The following is a 24,655-nucleotide window of genomic DNA, read 5'->3' on the forward strand; positions in this document are numbered from 1 at the left end:
TGAAGGTAAGCTTTACCCAGTGTCACACGGGCCAGCATTTGCACACTGTGGTTGGGTACCTTTGTTTCTCTTTCTTTTTTTTTCCTTTTCTTTCATGTAAGAACAGAGCACAGCCTTAGAGATGCTTGTGTATATTGTCTTACATCTTCCAGTTACATGAAATTAAATCCACAGTTCTGCTTTCACAAGGTGGTGGGGGAGCAGAGCAGCTAGTGGACGCAGGAGAATGGGAAACACAGGCAGGCCTGGAGGAAAGAGGGCAAAGAAATACCTGAAAATTACAGCAGTGATAAATAAGGCAGGACTACAGGGAAGAGCCATAAAACAGGAGGAGAGGGGTTAAGAGACAGAGACACTCCTTTCCTGATTGGAAAGAGCCTCCAGTGCCAGGCGTGTGTTGCTATTTCTGACGCGAGGCAGGGGATGGGGAAGGCAAACCCTGCTGCCTCACGAATGATGGGTAAGTGCGGCACGTCTACTTCACAAAAGCAAATCTCTTATGAAGGCTAAGAAGATAAAATGCCTGGTACGCTTGAGGGGCAGGGCAACTGTAAAGATCAGAAGAGTTTTCCTTCCTACTTGTCTTCCTGTGCAGCCCAAGGTTATTTAGTTAAGCTTTTAATACACAAATGGGAATTTTGCCGAATGGCTCTCCAGTATAATTCTTTATGCGGTTTTTTTCTCCTGCCTCTGTCTTCTCTGTTTTGCTTGAGCTACCCCAAAGCTGTGATTCAATAACAAATTTTTAAAGAATGGGTTGCTGGTGTGGGTTGGAGTTGCTCTGGTCAAAGAAGTGTTTTGACTTTTTCCAGCCTGCTTCTGGGCTAGGGGACAGAGCGGCACAGAGAGACATTGGCAACAGCATGAATCAGCATCTGATTCCTGGGCCATCTTCTGGGTGGCATTAGGGTAACTGCATTTCTTTTCCATGAGAAAAGTAAATTGGAGTCTTATTATGGGCAGCTTGTGAGTAATGCAACCTAAGCAAAATTTAAATAGAGTCTTTTTTTTGTCAAAAAATGAGGTAATTGGGAAAAGAACAGAGATCGTCAGGCATTTAAACCCTACAGCTCTTGAAGCAAGAAGTAAAGCAAAGCCAAACTGAACGTTAACTTCTGCTCCCTAAGAACAGGTAAGAATTGCAGGAGCATCCTCCGGGCCCCAGCAGCTATAGACCTTTAACTAGACGCAAAGTGTGCAAGCAAACATTAGAAAGCGGATCCAAGAAGGCCTTGAGCTCAAAACCTTTCGTTATTTTTGGTTCCTCCCTCTCAGCTAACACATGATATTAATTTCTTTTTACTTATAACTTTCAGCTACTGCAGTTACAACACTGATACATCTGCAAAAGGTAAAATATTACATCTTTGGGGATTTTTAGGCTTCCAAGCACATTTACAACTAACCTTTGCACAGCTGGGAGACTTGCAGAGGGAAATGAGCTGTAACAGGCTGTAGCGTGTGCTGGATGTATCAGTGCGGCGCCCTGCTCTCCTCTGGCTTCTGCAGGTGTTGCTGCTTCCCCCCACTGCCCCCAGTCCGCTTACTACAGAAAGACTTCTTCTCTAGGAAAAGAAAGCATCTGGCTGTAAATGCAACAAGACCTCCTCAATGAAATTCTGTGTATTAGGAAACATCATCTGGCAGACAGATATTTTCAGGAATCCCTATTACAGCACTTGCCAACACCTTGAGTAAACTCCAACGCTATCTATTTGTTGTTGAAGGCCACAGGAGATCTAATTTATGGCATTCTTGAGCTCTTCCCTGCAGACCGCATAGCCTGTTTGAACTAACGAGAGAGGCCTGAACCCACAGGGCTTGCTCCTTTTAACCCATCAGTAAAGTATTTTATAATCTAAAGGACTTAGAGTTTCTTCTGCCTGAATCCATCTGCCCTGCTACATAAAAACCAGTGTATGAAAATAACTTTGAGGTAGTTCTTGCCCATACAAATGGGCAAGACATGGTCCTCCTTGAATAACCAACAAATCCTCCAAAGTTTAAAATATGTTTAAAGATACAACTTATATTAATATTGATGGTTTCAGTTTATTGAGGGTTTAACATGGAGAGAAGCTGCACAAACCCTCCTGGAGAAAATACTCTCATGTGAGCTTTCATAGAATATTGTCATGGTGTGAAATTTTTTTCAAGCAAGGAATTTTTTCTATTTGTAGTCTCAAAGTATCAAAAAAAAAAAAAGGTGTTGAATTTTGACAAAATGTACTGCAGCTGTTATTTGGTGGAATATTATGGGTCTGTTTTGGTATCCCAGTTAAAAGGATACTCCCACTCTTGTACAGGTGCGGTGTCCCCTTTTATTGTTAGACACCTTTAGGGGTAAGGTTTAATAAATCTGAAGCTATGATAAAGGAACACAACTATTGTTGAGTCTACAACATAAAACGGCATCAGTTTGGTTAAGAATGTTTTTTTTCCTCTTGGAACAGGGTCAACCAAATGGCCAAACTGATACTTGCTGTTGAATTTCCTCAGGTTAAACTCAGCTACCGTATGTTGCAGGAGTCAACACAAATACACAAGAAAGCGCATCTGCAATGTATGAACAAAATTGGTGCAGTAAATGCTGTTATTCTGCTGATTCCAGATCTTCCTCGTTTTGCTTTGGCCAGGTGCAGAGTACATGTCAGCTGATGTGAACATGAAGTTAGAGAAGTAAGATGGCTGTAGACTAGATCTTCACTTTGTCTTTTAAAATATGATTACTGTGCAATGTCACGGCCAGGTTTGCTCTTCCTTGGTGCACTAATAGCTAGGTGTCCTTTTCTCGTTATATTTATTTTCATAAAGAATAACCTCTACCATTCCTGTTTTGTTCAACATTGTTCTCTTAAACGCCCATTGCATGAGCGTGCGCATGTGCATGCACAGAGCGTCCCCATTATGAAATGTCCTGCTGAAATCCCCACCAGCTGAAACGCATCAGAGCTGCCGCTGGGCTCTCAGCTCCTCCGGGGGGGGGGGCCAGCCAGGACCTTCAGATGCTACCGACCACGGCGGAGAAATTGCATTCTCTTGGTGAATATTCCAGTATGTAACTACGGAAGACCAAGAAATTGCAGCTCTAAAAATCCTGGAAGGGAGCCGTAGAGTACTGGCTGTAGGTCCTAAACGTTAATTTTGTATCCTCTGCCACATGCAGAATAAATGTTTGCATAGAGTGAAGGTCTCGTTTGAATTGGTCCATAGTGTTCTGTAGCTTCCTCATGTTTAAGGGTTTAGGAATAAAATTGCTAACTGGCCTGGACAATGCCCTGCCTCAGATCGCATGCAAGATGATCAGTTCTTTAAAATTTGGGTATTATTTTATTCTACTGTAGAATATATCTTCATGTACACATATACATTCTGTATTTATATATGTTTATCATTATGTTCTGATGAACTGTCTGATACAGATCTTGGGCAAATCAAGGTGATTTCTTAAATTCCAACAGTTTAATTTTTTCCAAGCTTTAAATCAATGCTCGAGGCAGGGAGCCTTAAACTGTCAATTAAAGACTAGATTTTGGTGTATTTTCTCCTATACTTAGGAGCATTTTCAAGACATTGAGTTGCTGGAGCATGTCCAGTGAAGGGCAACGAAGCTGGTGAAAGGTCTTGAGCACATCTGATGAGGAGCGGCTGAGGGAACAGGGGTTGTTCAGCCTAGAGAAAAGGAGGCTGAGGGGAGACCTTATCGCTCGCTACAACTACCTGAAGGGAGGCTGTGGTGAGGTGGGTGTTGGTCTCTTCTCCCAAGTTACTGGCAATAGGACGAGAGGAAATGGCCTCAAGTTGCACCAGGAGAGGTGTAGGTTGGATATTAGGAAAAGATTTCTTCACTGAAAGGGTTGTCAAGCACTGGAACAGGCTGCCCAGGGAAGTGGTGGAGTCACTACCCCTGGAGGTATTTAAAGAATGTGTAGATGTGGTGCTTAGGGACATGGTTTAGTGGTGGAGTTGGCAGTGTTGGGTTGATGGGTGGACTTAATGATCTTAAAGGATAATTCTATGATTCTTTCAGAAAGATAGTTGGATAGAAAATTGCAGCCTTGTTAATGATCTTTATATCTAATATGATCAAACGTCTATGCAAGTTTTATGATCACATACATGGTTTGTTTTAAATTGTATTTTCTTTCCAGATAAAAAAGAATAAATACCTGTTTTAAATCTTGATTTTATTCTTGTGTTTTGCTTTTTTTTTTTTAAAAAAATATTTTTTTATTTTTTTTGCAGGGGCAAACTATTGTGAGCCTAGCAGTGCTAACTCTCGCTACCTTTATTGACACAAAGTGAACTACCAAACATTCCATGTGCTGCTTTGCAGACTTGCAAGTGTTTAAGTGACGTGGAAGGGTGATCAGGTGGGCTGGGGATGCAGACTGCTGCCATTTTTGACACTACTCCAGAGTGCAGCACACAGGCATGGTCAGCTAAGGAGACCTTGCTGCTCTGGGAAGGTGTTCCCTGGGCAACCTCTGAATTATGTACTTAAAAGACTGGAGAAATAACAACAAATCAGACAAGAGCTAATGTGAAATTTGCTAGAATAAACTAGCAACAGAGCAGTTTTCAATTTCTTTCAAACTCTCCCATAAAAACCAATAGTGCCACAATTCTCCACCACAAACAACCTGGCTGTATGTTACCTACCATCCTTATCTGGATGCAATTTCCGTCACTGCTTCTTATGTCTTTACCACTAGAAGTCATGTAATTATATGCCGTTATCAAATTACTCTTTCTTCGCAGTCTTCTACTCCCTTTTTTAATCATTTAAATTGTACAGCACACCATTTTCCTGAATCTTTTAAACATATAAAGCTTCTGGACGATATTTGAAAAATGGCCTAAATAATAATGGGCAATTAGTTTTCTCTAACTCCGTTTTCTTCAACTAAGACTTGAAACCACGCTTGGCTGCTGCAGTGCAACACTGCACTGCAGTGATGTTTGATGGAACAATTCATCCTGGAGGTCACCTCCAGGCATGCAGAGGAAAAAGTTATCATCAGAAGCAGTCAACATGGATTCACCAAGGGGAGATCATGCTTCACCAACCTGCTAGCCTTCTGTGGTGGTGTGACTGGCTGGGTTGATGGAGGGAGAGCAGTGTATATCTCAACTTCAGTAAGGCATCCGACACTGTGTCCCGTAGTATCCTCATAGACATGCTAAGGAAGTGCGGGTTGGATAAGAGGACAGTGAAGTGGCCAGAGAACTGGCTGAATGGCAGAGCTCAGAGGGTTGCGATCAATGGGTCAGACTCTGGTTGGAGGCCCATCACTAGTGGTGTTCCCCAGGGGTCTGTGCTGGGTCCAGGCCTGTTCAACGTATTCATCAGTGACCTGGATGATGGGACAGAGTGTAACCTCAGCAAATTTGCTGATGATTCCAAGCTTGGAGGAGCAGCTGATACACCAGGAGGCTGTGCTGCCATCCAGTGAGACCTGGACGGGCTGGAGAGCTGGGCCGAGGGGAACCTCATGAAATTCAACAAGAGCAAGTGCAAGGTCCTGCACCTGGGGAGGAACAACCCCAGGCACCAGTACAGGCTGGGGGCTGACATGCTGGAAAATGGCTCGGTTGAGAAAGACCTGGGAGTGCTGGTGGACAACAAGTTGACCATGAGCCAGCACTGTGCCCTTGTGGCCAAGAAAGCCAACAATATTCTGGGCTCCATTAAAAGGAGTGAGGCCAGCAGGTGGAGGGAGGTTATCCTCCCCCTCTACTCAGCCCTAGTGAGGCCACATTTGCAGTACTGTGTCCAGTTTTGGGCCCCCTAGTTTAAGAGTGACGTGTAACTGCTTGAGCAGGTCCAGCAGAGAGCTATGAAGATGATCAAGGGACTGGAGCATCTCCCTTATGAGGAAAGGCTGAGAGACTTAGGTTTGTTCAGCCTGGGGAAGAGAAGACTGACCAGGGATCTCATCAATACCTATAAATATCTGAAGGGTGGGTGTCAGGATGATGGGACTAGGCTCTTTTCAGTGGTGCCCAATGACAGGACAAGGGGCAATCGGCACAAGTTGGAACACAGGAAGTTCCACCTCAATATGAGGAAAAATGTCTTTCCTGTGAGGGTGCCAGAGCAGTGGCACAGGCTGCCCAGGCAGGCTGTGGAGTCTCCTTCCCTGGAGACATTCAAAACCCACCTGGATGCGGCCCTGTGCCCCCTGCTCTGGGTCTCGCTGCTCAAGCAGGGCGGTTGCACGAGATGATCTCCAGAGGTCCCTTCCAAGCCCAACCATTCTGTGATTCTGTGATTCTATAACACAAGTGCAGGCTCGGCCTTGTTGGTACTGATCAGGGGCCATGATCAGGGCATCCATTTCTGCTTCAAAAATACAGCTACTCTCAATACCTATGTACCTATATTGTCTGGAACAGTCAGCTGCGTGGAGTGCTTGGTTTTCTTTTCAAAGACATTATACAGACAGCAATCTGTGGTGCTTACCAGCTCTTTTTTTCCCCTTTCTTGCGAAGCAAAAATCTGAAAAGTTTAATAAGCACCATGATTTTATGGACTGATGTTGACTTACTGTTTCTTCAAGGTCCTCCAGACTGAACAATGATGCTATTGTTAAAACGCAAAGATCTCAAGACAAAGATGCTCCAAATCATACCGTAATTTTAACACAATTAAACCGTTATGTAATTCTAAAAATAACAAAAGATTGATCACTAACTTTGTGCAGAATGCTATTATTAATTAGAGATCAACAAACCAAGACTGGTTCATGTAACATTTTATTCACAAGTAGAAAAAGTATTACAAAACAATTTATACAAGATTTTAATTTACATTCCTTAAAGGAGTATTTAAAACAGCACTTCAAGTCTCTAGACGTGGTGCGTGGGCAGCCTAAATGCAGTGGTAGTGTATGTTTTCTATTGGCATGTACAACATTGCTTGCCACAGGCAATATAAAAAGGACCAATTTGGTTAAATTAAGGAAAAAAGTATATACACAATATACACATATTTAAAAAGCACTCTCTTCATTTTTTCCTCCCAATTTGCTCTCAAGCTATCTGTCACTCATTTAAAGAAATTAGTATTTTTCTCTAGAGTTGCAGGACAAGAACAATTCTACAAAGTGTAAATTCCAATGGGAAAACATACTTACTGTGGCAGATGCTGGCAAAAATTCTGAACATTTTAAAGAACTGTTATTAGCAAAACGTTAAATCTCCATATGTTCTAAAAATATCTTGCCATATACTGAAATGCACATTGGATTGTTTCTATTTACAAAGTATATACAAAGAAGCACACATCTCTCCATGCACACGTAGTGAAAAACAGCATTTTGTCACTTCTTAAATTTATGAAAGCATCTGAAGACATTATTCAAAATGACTCTTTTTTGACTCTGTATTTAGCTGAGTAACTGTACTCCCTGCATAACTGTGCACTGTTCGGTCAGCGACCAAATGGTGGTACTTACTACTTAAAAAAAAACCCCACTTATGTAATTTCTTCACTTTGGTTTGAAGTTGGCAACTGTTGTTCATGATTTCTGCACACATGAATAATCTCACTGGTTTCAGCTGAAGCATCCTACTGCCTTGGCTGCCTCTAGTCGCTTTAGCTATTTTTGTGCAGGTTCAACCTTCTACTGGGTGCTTCAAACCAAAAGTCTTTTTCCATTATGGGATATGAATACTGTCTCAACATTTCCATTGCCACACAAACCATGTGTTGAAAGATGAGTAACATTTATTGCAAATTTGCATCTCTCTTGCTGACTGCTCTGCTTTTGTCAAGGCACATTGGGTACTTTAAAGAATAATTGCTAGAGTTCATCACTGACAAGTTCGAGCCTGTTGCATGTAACAGATCAGTAGAGGTTACTGGGATTCCTCAAAGAAGTTGAAAGCTATTTTAGGGATAAAAATGGATGAAGAACAAATGGTATTATGGGATGTAGTGCAACAAACTGCAGTTAAAAAAATCTTAAAGAACAGCAATCAGGACAGAGAGTTGATAATTTACTAAGCATTCATGCAACTTTGAGGATTCAGTTCAGAGGTATTTAAAAAAAAGTTATATTTTGTATTTTTTGTGTGAGAAAATAGAATTTACACAATCCTACAGTGAGAAGGACAGAGTGACATGAGTGAAAAGGCCTGCTAAATGAACAAATCAGGTCACCATGAAGCCTGACCCTTAAAAATAACGCATTATTAAAAAATACTAGTAATAGTCTCATTGTATGAACACTTTCATGGCACACCTGCTACAGTTTGATATTTTGATGTGACAGTTGATTACATTTATGTCAACATCCAAAAATTACATGCTATAACAACAAGCGCTGTATTCCAATACTGAGACTACCCAATTAAACACAACATCCCTATCTATACGGCTGACTTTCATGAAACTAAATCTAATTTAAAGCTAATCTCCTGCTATATTTAACAAAACAATGCTCCCTCCCACAAATGTAATAAATGGATGGAGGGGACTCAACCATACATATTGTAACATGCAAGTTCTTTAACTCCCCGAACTAGCTTATTGACTATAATGTAATATATAATAAAAGCTTCAGTTTATCAATACATGATCCTTGCATAAATAGAAATGTTTATTTTTTAAGTCCTTCAACAGCAGGAAACTGATTTAAAATTAGAACCAGCCAAAAATATCCTAATGCATGCATAAATCTGCAAGCAGAATAACTGGCAACGTCTTGTCCCACGCCTTCTGACATCTGTAGCCATATTTAAGACACCCATCTAAACACGCTGAAGTATTTATATTTCTTGCTGTATTTACATATACTTTTAAGATCACTCCATTAGACTTTTTGAGAATCTGAGGGAATAGAAGGTACTTTTTTCAAAAGAGATGCAAGGGGTCATAAATCCACTTTCAGGGTTCTCCCAGGGTGCTCCTTTAAGTTTCACTTCACAGCTGTTATGGCTCAGACACAACTGCTCAGACGGTGTGAAATGATGCCTTTTTTTTCCAGCTGATTTTGAAACTATGCAACATTGAAGACCAGACTAAGTTTGACGAGAATCAGCAGAGGAGCATAAGGGAAGCATTCAGCTTTAGTGCCGAGAGAAATAGCTTGGTTTCCTAAAAGAAAATCATAGAACAGTAGTTACATAAACTCATAAAAACCTGTACATACTTCTATACTTGACTAAACGCTAAAAAAATACAGCTGTACTTACTGCTTATTACAAAAATTCACCTAAATCTGAAGACTGAACATGTATTAAAATACCCATTGAAAAATTTATATGTATGTGCACATAAATAAAAATATTCTATCTTCTGATTTTATCATGCTATTATTTATTTTGCAATATAATAATGAAGTGTGGCCCTATGCAAGACTGTAATGCATCCGCATGTACTAAAACAACCATCCTTCCCCCAAAATATTTCAAAATGACAAGAAAGATGAAGGGCAAATGGAAAATATGAGGTAGACTGAGATGAAATATTTTTCTTGGAATTGTACAGCTGGTCAGAGTTCAGCCTGAAAATACAGCTCAGGTAAGCCTAGTCCTGGTCCTGTCTCTCAAACGCTACTTAAATTTCTCCACCACAGATGCATTTATATTGATGCACTGTAGAGTCTGAACACGGAGAAATTAAACAAAATGAATCAGTAAAGTCTTTTAAAGAAAAAAAATTAAGAAAACCCTAACCATCCCAAACCATCTTGCTTATTCAGAAGTACACACAAATCTCAGCAGTAGTACATGATAGTACAAAACCATCGAAGAATAGAGGATTTTGAAATGTCAGAAAAAATGTCTACGTACACCCAGGAATCAGTAATAAAATTTACAATTTATATACCATAACAAGTACGGTGAAATATAAGTTAATTGTTATAGTGCTACTTTGAAACTCTGTGGTTCGTCTAGAAAAACTCTAAATAATATTAATCACATACCCCTAAAGTTGATACATGGTTTAGTGGGGAAAAAACCCACAAACCTTTGATTTTTAAAATCTTGTTAATAAGGAAATACATTCCTTAAAACATCAAGAGAGCATTTAAGTTCTATTGATAACGGCTGAAAAACTGGGAACTGGCAGCATCAAGACTTGCAGCCATAGCCATGTCATTGTCCCTTCCTATATATATCTTGAGAATACCACTATCACCTAATGATATTTGACATATATAATGATATTTGGCATATACCAATGCCTGACTTAGCAGTCTGTTTACCTCCCTTTCCTCCTCTTGAAAACATCACCTAAGGAATTAAGGCTTGATTTACAAAGAATCAACTACTGCGCTTACATGTTTTCAGAATATGCGTATTTTTTGTTAAATACTAATTACTTTCTACTTCTTATTTAAGAACAATATGAAAGCGGCATGCAAACCAAATGGAAGAGGATCAAAGGAAGGCACTTTTATTTCTGCAGATGACCCAAAATTTTCATAATTACAGATAGCGTAATTTTCTTAATTAAGTTTGGTGGATTATTAACATTAGTGGCAACTGCTTTTGTTCCTGCCTGTGTACATGCACAGGAGACTATTTCAGTTTTCCAGCCACAGCCTGCAATAACCCTTGAGTAACACCACCAGTACAATATGCCATAATTTGGTATTCTTTCACAGATTAGCTACTTGTTGCTCCAAGTTACTTCCAACAGTAGAAAATACCACTTTAAAAATACAGAGCACAGCTAATATTCAAGAACATATAACAAATGGAGCAGTAGCCTAGTGACTTTTTGTCATGGTTACACTGTATGTGGTAGAGACAATTGTTTATCACCTCTTCTCATTTTGACCTCAGACCTGCATTTTCTCTGAGCTTTTATAGATTAAATTATATTTTATGGACATTTTATGGAATATTTTATCTGATGACATGGGAATAGAAATGACAATAAAAAGCATTTGAGATTTTTTCTCTTCTGTTTCTGCTACTGCTGCAATAACTTCACAGAGAAGGCTCTGTAAATATTTTTGGATGAACACTTGCGTGTCTTTTATGCTTTGTTTACAATGAGCAAAGACAAGTCCTCAGTTCTTCCTTCACAAACAAGGACTAGCCTCACATAATAGTTTGGTCATAAGGCTATTAAACTGATCTTCTTCCCCTGAAATTTAATGAAGAAAACCCAACCTGATAAAAGCTGACTGGTGTACTCACTTCCCCCTGTGTTCTGGTTCATATTATCTCAACATTACAGTTTGAGTAATTACAGCTTTCAAATTCAGCCATTGACTTAAAAATGTGAAACTGCTGGACCTCTGGTAGAGTTTTAATTTATTTCAGCACTAGATAGGTGTAACCTATAGAGAAACATAACCCTATAATTTTTCACAATTCTATTTTTACCTAGCTCTATGTGTCTTGAGTACTCATTCTCACTCCTTTGCAGCTATGGTTTTTACCTCTGTATCAGTCTGTGGAGTCATTTGCTGTTCCATTACACTTTGTCTTTGGCTGGGTTTCAGCAGCCGCTGAGTTCTGAAGTGATGAAACTTCTGTGCATGTTCTATGTTTGGAGATTTCAAAGGACTTTGCAACATTTCCATCAAGAGACTTAACTGAAGTAAGTACTTCACTTAGTCCCTGGTTATTATCCAACTCAACAGTGGCTGCATTTTCAGTCTCTGGGCTGCAGGATTTTGCAGATCCTCCAGCCAGTTCTGAATATGATTCACAGAACGAAACACTGTCACAACAAGCTGAGTTTTGCATAAGAGGCCAAGCATCTGAAATGTCTCCACAGGTAGAGTGTGAAAGAGAACCAAGGAAGGTAGGAATCATTTCTCCAACAGAATCAGAAGCCCTGCAGAAGGATAAAAGACTCATGGTTTCAAAAACATTCCAGAAAATATTATCAGTATTGTAATTATTGTCACTGGTATTTATAGGTATTTCAAGATAGTTTAACAGCATTATATTGTTAATACTCTAGAGGCATCCTGTACAAACAAATTATTTTGCAAAGGAATACAGTTTGTTCCTCATCTGGAAATGAAGAAAGCTCTGGAGAACATTACTAAATGCAAAGAGGACGCCAAGGGCCCTTTACACTGTGAATTCAGGGTTCTAGAAAACATGAACCACATCTGGGATTGTTTATAGTCTAAAGAACAGAAATATGATAAAAATACTATAGTAGTGTTCAGTTACAAAGAGGAAGGAATTTATTTGTTCTTGATGCATGGGGGTGGGGGTTGTTGAGACAAGATATAACAGGTTTAAATTGCAGCAAGAAGGATGTTTGGGAAGACTGTGGAATCTCCAACACCAGGGTTGTTTTTTTTTTTTCCAAAAAAACCCAGGCTAGACAAATATCTAATGGAAGTAAAAGAAGTAAAATGTGTTCAGACTAGGAGAAGGGAACAGACAACAAGACTGACTGAAACTCCTTCTACCTGCATGATTTTACAGTTCTGTTCAGCCTTCAAAATGTGAAAAGTTTTTCTCCTATTCTCATTCACGTGGAAAGGACATAATATTAAAGAAAGGCAAGGATTTTTAATTCTCACAAGGATTATTTTTATGTTATGGAAAATGGAATAAAGTGGAAGTAGAAACTCTATTATCTATCATGCATCCGTATCATATCTATCCACGATGATACCGACATGTCTGAGTGCACTATGCATGCCTGTCTGTTGAAAGCCTTATGTTTTTTACTATAGTACACCAAAATAAGTATTAACAAAACCCAAAAGATACAACAATATGTTTTACTTCCAAAAGCTGTCCACAAGTTTATAAAACTGTAAAGGCTGTATTAAGCCTCATATACAGTAATAATTTGTGTGACAAAACTCATCCCACTTTAACATTGCCTATAACAGATTTTAAGCAGCCTCACTCATTTCTAAAACGTGATGATTTAATAGCTTTGATATAAAAACAAAGCATTTTCACAGATGAGGTCAAAAGTCAGGACATTGCACCACAATTGAAGGAAATACATTATTTTGACAAAGGAAATTGGAGCAAACTCCATTTCTACTGGAAGGAACCACAGGATCTTTGATGTCCACATAGCATGGATATAACGCTTATTTTTATGCCTTAACCAAAAGATCCCTCACAAAGTACACAACTCTCAATTTGTCTGCCTTGGTGGTGTAAAAGGATGACTCAAGCTTGCTGGTATTTAAACTAGTTGTTACAGAAAATTTAGGTATTTTGTATCTTGTACTTACTTCACTAAGTCACCTTGCATAAACAATACCTATGAAGGAGCTGCCTCTATATTTTTAGTTACATTTGGCCATAAGAACAAAACAGCTGGAGATCAATTTAAACCTTATATGGAAAGCAATTCTAGCTAAAAGAAATAAATACATCCTGTGTTAAAATCTGTAACCAGGAAACTCTGAATGACACCATGAATTTTATATATTTAGCTCATGGCACTGCTGTAGAAATAACTACTTTACTACTGTATTTATATTCAGCTGAGCAGGAGAAAATAATGGTTACAGTCTGATAGAAATTCAGAAATACTAGATATTTCAAATCTCAGAGTCATTAAAAGTTTCTAAAAGAAGAAAACCTTCATGACACTTCTAAACTGTACCTTAATGCCCCCAGATTCACAGGTTTATGCAGCCCCTTGCTGACCCATAGCAGAAGAGCGGGTGACCAAAGCCTCTAAGGTACCATAGAGTACGAGGAAGATTATCTGCCTATGAGAGAAGTAAGCCACTTCTTCTGCAGAGAAACTGACATATAAAATCAGCATTTATCAAGTAATACTTAGATTTGATTTTTCACCATAAACCTGTTTTTGCACAAAATGGGAGGATATGGCTACAGTTCATCAAAATCCCTCATTCCACTCCAAACAGCTACTGTACCTGTCTAAATATTAATTTGACTGCATCAGAAATACTTCATGTTTAACAGACATTTATATAACTAAGTTACCTTTCATTAAGCGTAGTCTGTGAGTGGAAAGCGCAGCTGTGACTGCTGTGCTCCATGCTACAGGTTTCATCACAGCACAGTGATGGAATCAGGTGAACTGGTCCTAAGGAATGAAAATTAATTTAATAATGTTAAAAGTGTTAAAGCTTTGTATGAACGTAGCCTCTGTACTCTTTCAGATTTGAGTATTAGTTTGCCGGTTACATTATAATATTGAGAAAAGAGATTTTTTTATTGCAAGAAATGGGTTCTTTGATTTATTACTTTAAAAATGAATTACTTAAAAAAGCCAAGCCCTTCCTCCAGGAGTAATACAGATGCCAGTTGAGAGTATCTACTTTTTAAACTAATTTGCTTATCAATTAGCTAAGTGTGAGAAGAAGTACCACATTCTGAGTTAACGTATTAGGATGATATTTAAGCTTGTGCTCTTGCGTTAAATTATATATTTTTTAACTTCATAAATGCATCTGTTCTGATATGACTTCACAAAGTCTCAATGATTTGAATTGTTCAGGTTGTTAATGTCCTTTAGCATGCAGGTTACATTCTTAGACACTGTCTGGTAAATCCTTCACACAAATTTAAGTCTCAAAGCCAGATGCAGTGCTTTTTATCAGAAACGAGATAGACATTTAAAGCTCTTATTTTTTTTTGGTGGAAGGCCATTGGAATGAAAACAGGAAAAAAATCATAACCCAACAGCTACTTAGAAATTCTATCTGCTTAATGAGAAATTAGCCTAGGACAAAGGGTAGTTTGACAGTATCAGCTCTGTAGTTAGTGTTAAGTATCATAACTCAAGTGTTAGATAAATGTTCATCATGCCATAAAGTGCCTTTTAGCAGACCTAACATACCACATGTCTGTGATGTGCTTCTCTGGCACTGGCAACATGTTCTGTGGTCGTATTCATTTAGCCGTGGTCTATCGAAACAGGACAATTCAGAGCCATTGTAGTGAATGTCTTGTGATCTCAGCGACCCTTTGGACAAAATAAATAAAAATATGTATTAGTAAATGATACCCTTTTTCCTGTTCAAAGCCTCCTATCTTCATAGAATGCTTAAATGTCATACTATACAGTATTTCCATACATTTGCCAACTGAGAGATCCACAATGATCATGTGGTTTCATATAATGCAAACCATGGATTTTGCAACAAACCCTAGAACAGCTGGTTCAACTACAGCCTCTTCCAGGAAGACCCTTTTTTGATGATTTGAGAGTATTTCTCATTCACTGTTACATATTTGCAGTTTTTAATGATTCTCAGTGATTCCCATCTGAAATTTTCCACATTCAGCTTTCAGCCATTGTTTGTTATCTTAAAGAGCTTTATATTAACAGCAGACTTCCTTTAATCTGTATAATCGTAGGCCAAGGCAAACAAGTTACTAAACTTCCCTAACCGAAGTTTGAATTCACTACGTCTGAATTTCTCAAAACTTACATTGTAAAGCATCTTCTAGGTTAGGAACAATTCTTACAATGCCTCTCTCAATCTTTTTATCTTCCCTTGTGCTGTATGTAGCGGTAATATCAATTCTTCCTAGGTATTATTCTTGTTTGACATCCAGGGTTCATTAGATGCTCTAAATATCTTTTAGTAAAAGTTTTTTAAATTATAAATGGGAACTAGAGTGCTTTTGACTTTTTCTTAATTTAAATTAAGGGGCAGAAAAATGTTTACTATAGACAATCTCAATTACATTGACAGGCTGTTATGGATTTTTAAAAAAATTTACAAATCTTAACTGGATTAGGCATTTAATTCACCTTGAATATGCCCATAAAACCAAAATTGCTAATGACAAATCTGCCTTCTACATTGGCTACATTCATTATCTTGACAAGCTATTCTGTGTTTCACAATAGCACGTGATGCACAGATCCTTCATGCCTGTATTCCCACATTGGCATTGCAACTCTATAATGACATCCCAGCTTGGATCCTGTGTGGTCCAAATATATCTGTGCAGCATCTAACAGAGTATGGCACAGAATTAATGCAACTGGACTATTTCTGGACATCTGCACAGCATTTTCTCAGTAGGAGCTGGAACATCCACACTGAGCTGGCAAACTTGTATGGAGTCTTGGACTTCTGCTGCCTTGTTCATCTCAATGCTAAACTTGCTTGAATGCTGTAGACATTTCATTTATTTACCTACAGTGAGATCTGCCAAACTATTGCCATATATAAATATTACAAAGAAACAGTAATAACTGGAAACTCACAGCTTGGTTTTTTCTCCATAAATTGCCTCTTACAATAGATAACACAAAGAATAAGAAGAGCCAAGAGCACAGTTGCAAGTGCACTGCATATAACAGCTGCTAGAGCAGTGTCTCGAGGACTGGAAGCAGTTGAAGGGATCTTCACAAGATTTACTTTGGTGGTACCTGAAATATAATTAAATAATAATTAAGGTGAGCTGTAAACATTTCAGGAATATAGTCACGTAAATGAAAGTCTGGGAAACAGAAGAGGTTTGTAGCACAGGAAAAAAAGGATGTTCCATCCGCTAATGAATAAACATTAGCTGCACATATAAATACGATTATCAGCAACCACATTACAAAAAAGTCTTCAAAATATATTGCAAAATGAGTGATAATAAATGGAGATACACCCAAACACATTCTGACTGCCCATGAGAATGGAATCACTTCTTCACCATGGAAACAAAGACCTCTCGATTTTTAACATCAGATTTTTATATTGCAGTTAAATTAAGAAATTTTAATATGGAGAACATTTCCTAGTGTAGAGTTGAGAAAGCTATCCACTAGAGGGAGTCACAAATACATGAACTTCCCTTAACAAGGAAACTTTCTGAGAACTGAGACACCCACAGAGGTTCAAAGGCTGTCAAAGGTATCATTTCGCTTGGTTGTGTATGTCTTGACACCATGGTCATCTCTAGGATCAAACCCAGGATTTCAACTGTGCTATCTTTTTTTATTTAGTGATAGCTTTTTAATACAGATAATTCAACAGATTGACTTCATATCCGTATTAGTAAAGACTTAAGCAATGTTTCGAGCTTTGACAAACATTGTTACTTTTAGGTGGAAAATGAAAAAGATTTTAAAAGCATGAAAATTTAACTACTACTATCAAACTATCTTAAATTATGAATGGTCTCTTAAAATTAAATTATTTTTAAACAACTTCTGAACTTTGATGGCTCATCTATTTCAATCTACTTTGAAGTCCACATCAATTCAATAATATTTTATGAGAAAAAGGAACAAAACATTGAGTATTTCTCTGACTGCAATTTTTTTAAAAACCACAAACTGTATTTTATTAACTTATAAATATGCCTATTTACCCCAGAAGATCTTGGTTAAAAACTAAAGGCTATAATTTCCTAAGAAATGGTTCAGTCAGAATTTTAAATTGGAAGAAAAATGTCTGCCAGAGTATGTTAAAATGACTAATCAAATTGTACATACATACACTTGTTTGGTATCTTAACTGCAATATAATAATAGCAGGAGACAACTTACTATCTCAGTTACTGCAATCAACGGAATTGTGCTACTCAGGAATAATTTTCTGAAATAATCATGGTATTTCCTCTGCACACATCAAATGGGGGCACCAAAGCGTTTACAACACTGTATTGCTTTGTTATAATGGCCAGATTGCAAAAAAGCTAGGTATTTTGAAAATCAACTTAATTCCATCCAATTCTAGGTCTTCAGACCACTTAACACCATAGAAAAGATTAACTTCTGGGGAATAAAGAATCCCAAATTAAAAAAAGAGATACAATGTATTAAATAAAAGCAGTTTCTGTGTATTATAGTATCACGTAGTTGCCGCTAAGTGGGGGAATATAAAAAAGGACAGACTGCTATTATTGAGAAGAAAGAATGTTTAGTTGTGCAATCTCCTGAATTCAGTGTGAAGAGAAACAGGTATTACTGCATTTATATCTGCTCAAATATTTCTATTTACCTTTGATTTGTACTATTATGTTCCACAGGCACATCAAAAGTGTGAAAAGCAAGTTTATAGCTGATCTTTTTAATATCCTTTTAACTTGCCAAATTGGACCCAGTGGAGCTACTGGAGAGAGTCCAATGAAAGACCACAAAAATGATTGAGGAACTGGAGCCTCTCTCCTACGATGAAAGGCGGGGAGAGCTGGGACTGCTCAGCCTGGAGAACAGAAGGCTCAGGGGGACCTCATCAATGTGTATAAATCCTTGAAGGGAGGGTGCAAAGAGGACAGAGCCAGGCTCTTTTCCTTGGACCAGAGTCAATGGGCACAAACTGAAACGCAGGACGTTCCCTCTGAACATCAGGAAACACTTCTTTAACTGTGAGAATGACTGAGCACTGTCACAGATTGACCAGAGTGGTTGTGGAGTCTACCTCCTCAGAGATGTGTAGAAGACATCTGGACATGGTCCTGGGCACCCAGCTCTAGGTGACGCTGTTTGAGCAGAGGGGCTGAACCAGATGATCTCCATAGGCCCCTTCCTACCTCAACCATTCTGTGATTCATTAAAGTATAACAGATCTCAAAATTCAAGTCAATAAAGAGGCTGAAGTCTCCTGCATTAGCTAGAAATAAATTTTGAAACCCTGTCCTTGTACTGAAATGTTATAATTTTCATTATCATAGCAGATAGGCTATCTATTATTTTTGTTCCAGATAACAATAAAATTGCAGTGCAGGGTATCAGGTAGTCTTCCTCTTAAATCATATGGAGAGGACAAGGGGGAATGGACACAAGTTGCTCTTGGGGAGATTCCGATTGGACACGAGAGGGAAATTTTTCACAGTGAGGACAGTCACCCATTGGAATGATCTCCCCAGGGAAGTGGTTGACTCGGCCACGTTAGACACCTTTAAGAGTTGTTGGGACAGGGTGCTGGGCCATCTTGTTTAGACTCTGCTCTTCCTAGAAAGGTTGGACTAGATGATCCCTAAGGTCCCTTCCAACCTGGGATTCCGTGTGATTCTGTGAAATCATTATTAACTGACTGTCTTTACTTACATAACGAAGAACTTTATGTTCTTCTATAATTCCCATTACTCACAGAGCTGAGTTCTACAACCTCTTGTCTAGTTCTTCATCGTTATTTAAAAGAAAAAGCAACCAGTGCCATAATCTTTTTGTCATAACTTGAATGCTCTGGGCATGAGCATTGCAATCTTCCACAGAGAAAACTTTTCACTCAGTTTCTAGGATTCTTGCAGCTGTAGTTTTTAATTTATAGTTTTAACAGACTGCAGAAATTCCTGCATGGTACGTGAAGTTCCAGGATATAATTCTGTGAGAAGCAGTAAAACTATATGAAAAAAAGTGCCGTCTACATAGCAACATGTGCTGGCTTTGGCATGAAAATCAAGGACTGTGCTTTGATATCAGGTTTTCAATTTCAGTCAACTGCCTGATCTAGTCTTTAGAAGGTTAAAGACAGCCTGCACAAGTATTTAAAAAAAGACAATAAAAAACTGATCTGAATGACTTCAAATATTTTTCATATCAATACACCTACTTGTATCAATATATCTACCTAAAAGCACTAAACAGTTCTTAGAAATTAAGCCTTCATAATTAGTAGAAAAAAAACCTGTTAATTTTGAAAGCAAAAATTGAACAAGAGCACTGGAGGTAGAACTCCTATATTTTTGTCTCTCTTCATTTGCTCACAAAATACATCTATTTGCAAGTACCATTACATATTACATATTCTGTGAAATTATACATGATATCTATTTCTTTAGTGCTCATGACCAATGTCGAAACAGGAAATACAGCAATGTTATTTTAAATAGGGATGGCAAAAGTTTAAATTTATTTTAGCCATCTCGGTATTTCAGATTTATTTTATTTGGTTGCTTTTTAAAATTTTTTTTTACTTGAGAAAGCACTTTTCTGTTCCTGAGAACGCCTACCACTCATCTTCACCTTCAAAGAACTTTTTGGAATAGCTACTCTGAGCAGGCCATTGTAGTGTAGCTCTAATTATAATGATAGCGATCTTCCCTGCAGAGACCAACATTTCAGAAGAGGATTGCTATTGTAGAAGTGGCCCGTTGGGCATTGCTGAACTCTGCTTTCAGTGTTACTCAGATAAGTGTGCATTTTCATAAACTCTCTCTTTCTTTTCAGGCTCACAGACTTAATGGTCCCATTTCAGTAAAGCAAGGAGGTGCATTTTAAACTTTAAACTTGTACATACATCTACTAAATGATTACATTATTAAGTTTAAATATGCAATTAAACACTTTATGAATTGGATGTGATACATTAAGAAAGGAGGGAGGAGGTGCACACTGTTTTATCATCTGGAGAGCATGTGCATATTATGCATCACAAAAATAAAACAAAAAATATATTTTATTTAAGAAAGAGATTTCCTTTTCTAAGTCTTAGTTCCAACATATTCTGGAAATGTGCTTGTGCTAAAGAAGAATTACCAAAAATACCACACTGTCTCCTGCACAATTTTGAGCAGTAAGCTTAAATACACAATCTTCCCTTAATTAACCGATAGTACATCATAATGTCAGTATAAGCAAAGGTGTGGTTCTTAAAAGCAAGTAAAGTTTCTGTTAATCCAGGAAGGTTAAGTAGCAGTAATTTAGCTAATAGAGAACATATGAATCCCAGCTGTATCACTATAACTTCTGCTAATAAACAGAATAGTTGAATTTTCGGCCTATTATACCACTCAACCAGAGACAGGATAAAATGTGAAAAGACTAAAAAGACTTCCTTATCACTTACTTAGTGTTTATTTTCTCAGATTTTTTTTTTCCAGAACTATGATTAGTTACAGTCACTACTGGAATCAGAATGCCTAAAAGAAAGCTTTCTGTGGTAGATGAACCATGTGAAAACAGAACTCACAACATTTTATGTTTCTTCCATGAATATAATAATAGTAATAGTAATAATAATAACAACAACAACAACAACCACCAGCTTTGAGGAGGTTAAAATGTGGAATATTATGTTTCGGTTTTCTTGTCAAGTCAATGTTAACCCGAAGAGGGTTTACTTAAAACAAAGTTGTTAAAAATTCCACTTAGATAGCAATAACATGGTAACATTGGACAGGGTGCCATCTTTTACAACCAGGATTTAAAAGAAGATACAAAAGTAAATTAAAATGTTGTCATTTCCTGGAATATGGGTATTTCTGGTCAGGAGAGGGGAAAGGAGCACTGTCCTATTGTAAAAAGTGTTTGCCCACTACTTTATGCTGATTGGTCCAAATCAGTGCTATCAATGTTAATTTGACAAGAATTCAGGGCTCAGACATACCCTCATGTTACAATAACTTAACAGCTACTGCCTGTCAGCTGAACTGCAGTGACTGTCTGTATGTGTGCTCTTGATCCGTGGAAAATACAAGGCAATGTGACTTACCCTGAAACTCCTTCATTTTGAAAAAAAGTTTATGTTCATTTAAAAGTAAAAGGGCAATACCTCTCCCTAGTGCCCAACAAGCAAAAGAATGTATTATGTATAAACATGATGTGTGCATATATAATTCAGATACTACGATACTACTGAGCATTAACATCAATGGAAAGTAAGTTGTCCTGAGTAGATTTCTGAGTCTTTACAATGCAGCAGATTGCCTCCCTTCTGATCTTTCAAGCAGGAGGTAAGAAACTTTATTAAACATTACTGTTGGAGATTACAGTAAACACTGGAGCGAGAGTCTCCCAACATCTGTACAAGGACAGCCATTTGCGTGCATGGCCTACACCCAAGAGTTCATAATGTCAAACCACATTTTTCAAGCATACTCCAAGCGCTGACTTTAAAGCCTTTAGTTTCAAAGTTAGTGCCCTACAACTTTTTTGTTTTATTTTGCTGGTTTTGTTATTTTTTTTAATAAAAAAATGTCCTATGGGAGCCCTATGGAAGAAAATTACTATTCAGGTATTTATCCATTATTTGGAAATCTTGAGAAATGTGGTTATAAATTAAAATCTTTGGAATTTGATTTGTTAATTTCCAAGACCATTTCTCTTGCACTGCATATTTTCACAAACTCCCAACTGCTGACCAAGCCTTTTATGTTTAAAATGGCAAAACAGTTACACTGTGCATGTGAATTTAAAATATATATGAACTCCACAGTACTGGATACACACCACTATGCCTGTAAGGCATAATCAACCCCTGCAACATGTTTTTCTTTTAAGAGATGTTAATTTTTAGTAATACTATGGTCACCTAAACTGAACTGATATATGGGCACAAAAAGTAACATTGTTTCATATACAAAACTTTCACCTTGAGAACTGTCTAGCCATTTAAAAATACTGCTACTTGAGAATAAACCCTCAAATCACTGATACCCTCCAATAACCTGAAAAACACCTGAGAGCAAACAAAAAATCAGAGGAAGTGGAATAAAATATGTGTCACTGCCAAACTACATGTTCCTCCCCCTCAACATAAGATAACTGGTTATCAATGCGAAAAGACACTATGCCTCTCCTCTATAGACTGGGAATACTTAGCATGATCTGGTGACACAAAGTGTATGTTGCTGTTAATATGACTGTGGTGTTGTCAGCAATTACCCTTCTGACTTTTGCTTCTAGCAGCTCACTTTGCACCTCTGACAGTTAAAGCTGTCTATCACCTATATTGCTGAAAATGCAATTTCTTTCTTCGGTGTTGCCGCGTGTTGAATCAGTATCACTAAGTTTGTGTCAGAACATAGGAGATTGCTAGGTACAGCAGAAAATGTATTTCTCCACTTCTAAATTGTACTTTTAACCAAATTCTTTTCCAGTCATGTTTGGGAATAAGAACACAATATTGTAGGATATTCTCTTGTTAAAATCCAACTATAGAATGCATCCATCCCACCCAGGCTATGATTTTCAACAAAAGATGAAAGCAGAAAGTATCTGTTTTATATACTGTGTGTGCAGTCTCATTTAATCTTTAGACTACCCAGTTATAGAATAAAAACAAAACCTGGTGCAGTATTTGAGTGAATTGTCTGTTTATGACAGTTACTGTTTGTATACACACTCTTTCACTCTCAGTTCCAAAAGACTTACACAGGGCCTTACCCACACAAGCAGAAGAGTTTGTACTGCCTAAACGCACACCATTTTCAAGCGGATAACTACTGCCATTACCTGTTTTCTAAAAGAGAGGAAGACCACATATCCTTCAGAATCTAATTATATATTCACAAGCTAAGTGACAAAGGCATGCATGTGAACATAAGAATAAGCATGTCTGAAGGTTCTTTCTTTAGCCAACAGAGAGTAACCCCCTTTCATTAATCAAAAGTGTAATTGAACATTGTGAATGCCATGCATACTGGTTACAGATCTGTTCTAAAAGGTTCAAACAAGATCCCATAGTTGCTGTGTGATGAGCTTGTAGATTGGTGCATGGACTGTTTTTCAGTATGGATTGAAATATGACAGTGTGGAAAGCTCCATCCTGTAACCATGAGCAGATAGGCAGGACTAAGGGCTGGCAGTGTAGCTGTTAACACTTTATGCCCTCAGCTGGGCAAGGAACATACATGTTCTTCCGGACAGGCACTACTGACATACCATATGTATTTCAAGTGCAATTGCCATGTATACCCAAAATGACTGAAACTAATACAGTACTATATATATGTATGTATCTATAAATCCCAATAAAGCAAGAAGTGACTTCTAGGTCAGTCGTAAGAGTTTTTGTCTCCCTCTGCTTCCGTGAGAAGTAATTTCTAACACTTTACTTTCTAACTAAATTATTTCCCTCTTTGTCCTGGTTCAGCTGTGGTAAAAGCCAGGGAGCAGAGCAAAAGCTTGCATGGTGATTGCAAGCCTGCATCCTAAATTTGTTGACACAAACTTTGATAAAAATCACTAATAGTCTACACAGCACATTTTCAAGAGCTATGTTTTTTTCTTGCTTTAAAAATGTTTTTTAAACGTTGAAGGTAATAACAGTACTCAGCTAGGTCACTTCTGTCTGCTGACTGGATACCTCTTTTTTCATCAGAATCACAGGGTATACTGTGATAATTTCAGTCACAAAGTTTTTATAGCTTTGAACAATAGGATTGTATATGCAAAGAAAAAAATTATATAGATGAGTAATACAAGACCTACTACATTTGACTATCAAATTATTTGCAGGATCATTTGCTTATTTTGCCTAAAAAGTATGTTCTTGAATTGGCCAAATAACCTATCTAGCTCTCTGGACTAGATGTTCCAGCAGCGATTAAAAAAAAATAATAAAAAATTTAGTACCCTTCCCTTGTTGCTTCCTGGGCTACAATTAAAATAAAAAATAACTTGGTAAGGAAAATGAAATCCTGATGGTTAGAGACATCTCCACTCCATAAAATCTCTGGAATTTACTAACATTTTTTGTCACTGAATGTGAAAATCAAAAAATGGTAAAGAAATTCTTCCAGCCATTAGAAATTCCATGCAGAAAGAGCCTACGTCTAAAATGTGAATAATAAAGAATCAGTACTGAAAGAGATCCGGAAATATATGCGTACATGCATGTGTGTTCGACACTGGAAGAATTTAATGTATTAAATTTTAAAAAGGTTACTTCTGGATTGAGAGAACATATGAGAAATAAAATACAAAAATCACAACTTTTGGATAAGCTTTCAAATAATCTAAAAATCAATGCACATATAAAATTGATGTTGTATTTCAGTATCCATTTTGAGGAATGACAAAGGACTTGTCCTTTTGGCAGAG

General features: G+C 37.7%; 1 protein-coding gene across 4 annotated transcripts in view; it reads right to left on the bottom strand.

Moving 5' to 3' along the window:
* Positions 1–6,741: 6,741 nt before the first annotated feature.
* TNFRSF19 (TNF receptor superfamily member 19) overlaps positions 6,742–24,655 on the bottom strand; it is a 60,627-nt gene continuing 42,713 nt past the window's right edge. For all 4 annotated transcript variants that reach the window (XM_064441143.1, XM_064441142.1, XM_064441146.1 and 1 more), the window contains 5 exons: positions 16,157–16,321; positions 14,774–14,899; positions 13,915–14,017; positions 11,406–11,806; positions 6,742–9,103 (listed from right to left, as the gene is read on the bottom strand). In XM_064441143.1, coding sequence (XP_064297213.1) covers positions 11,413–11,806; positions 13,915–14,017; positions 14,774–14,899; positions 16,157–16,321 — 788 coding nt within the window. In that variant the 3' untranslated portion in view covers positions 6,742–9,103; positions 11,406–11,412. The remainder of the gene's footprint in view (positions 9,104–11,405; positions 11,807–13,914; positions 14,018–14,773; positions 14,900–16,156; positions 16,322–24,655) is intronic.

This window comes from Phalacrocorax carbo, chromosome 1, assembly GCF_963921805.1.
Source record: "Phalacrocorax carbo chromosome 1, bPhaCar2.1, whole genome shotgun sequence".
NCBI lineage: Eukaryota > Metazoa > Chordata > Aves > Suliformes > Phalacrocoracidae > Phalacrocorax > Phalacrocorax carbo.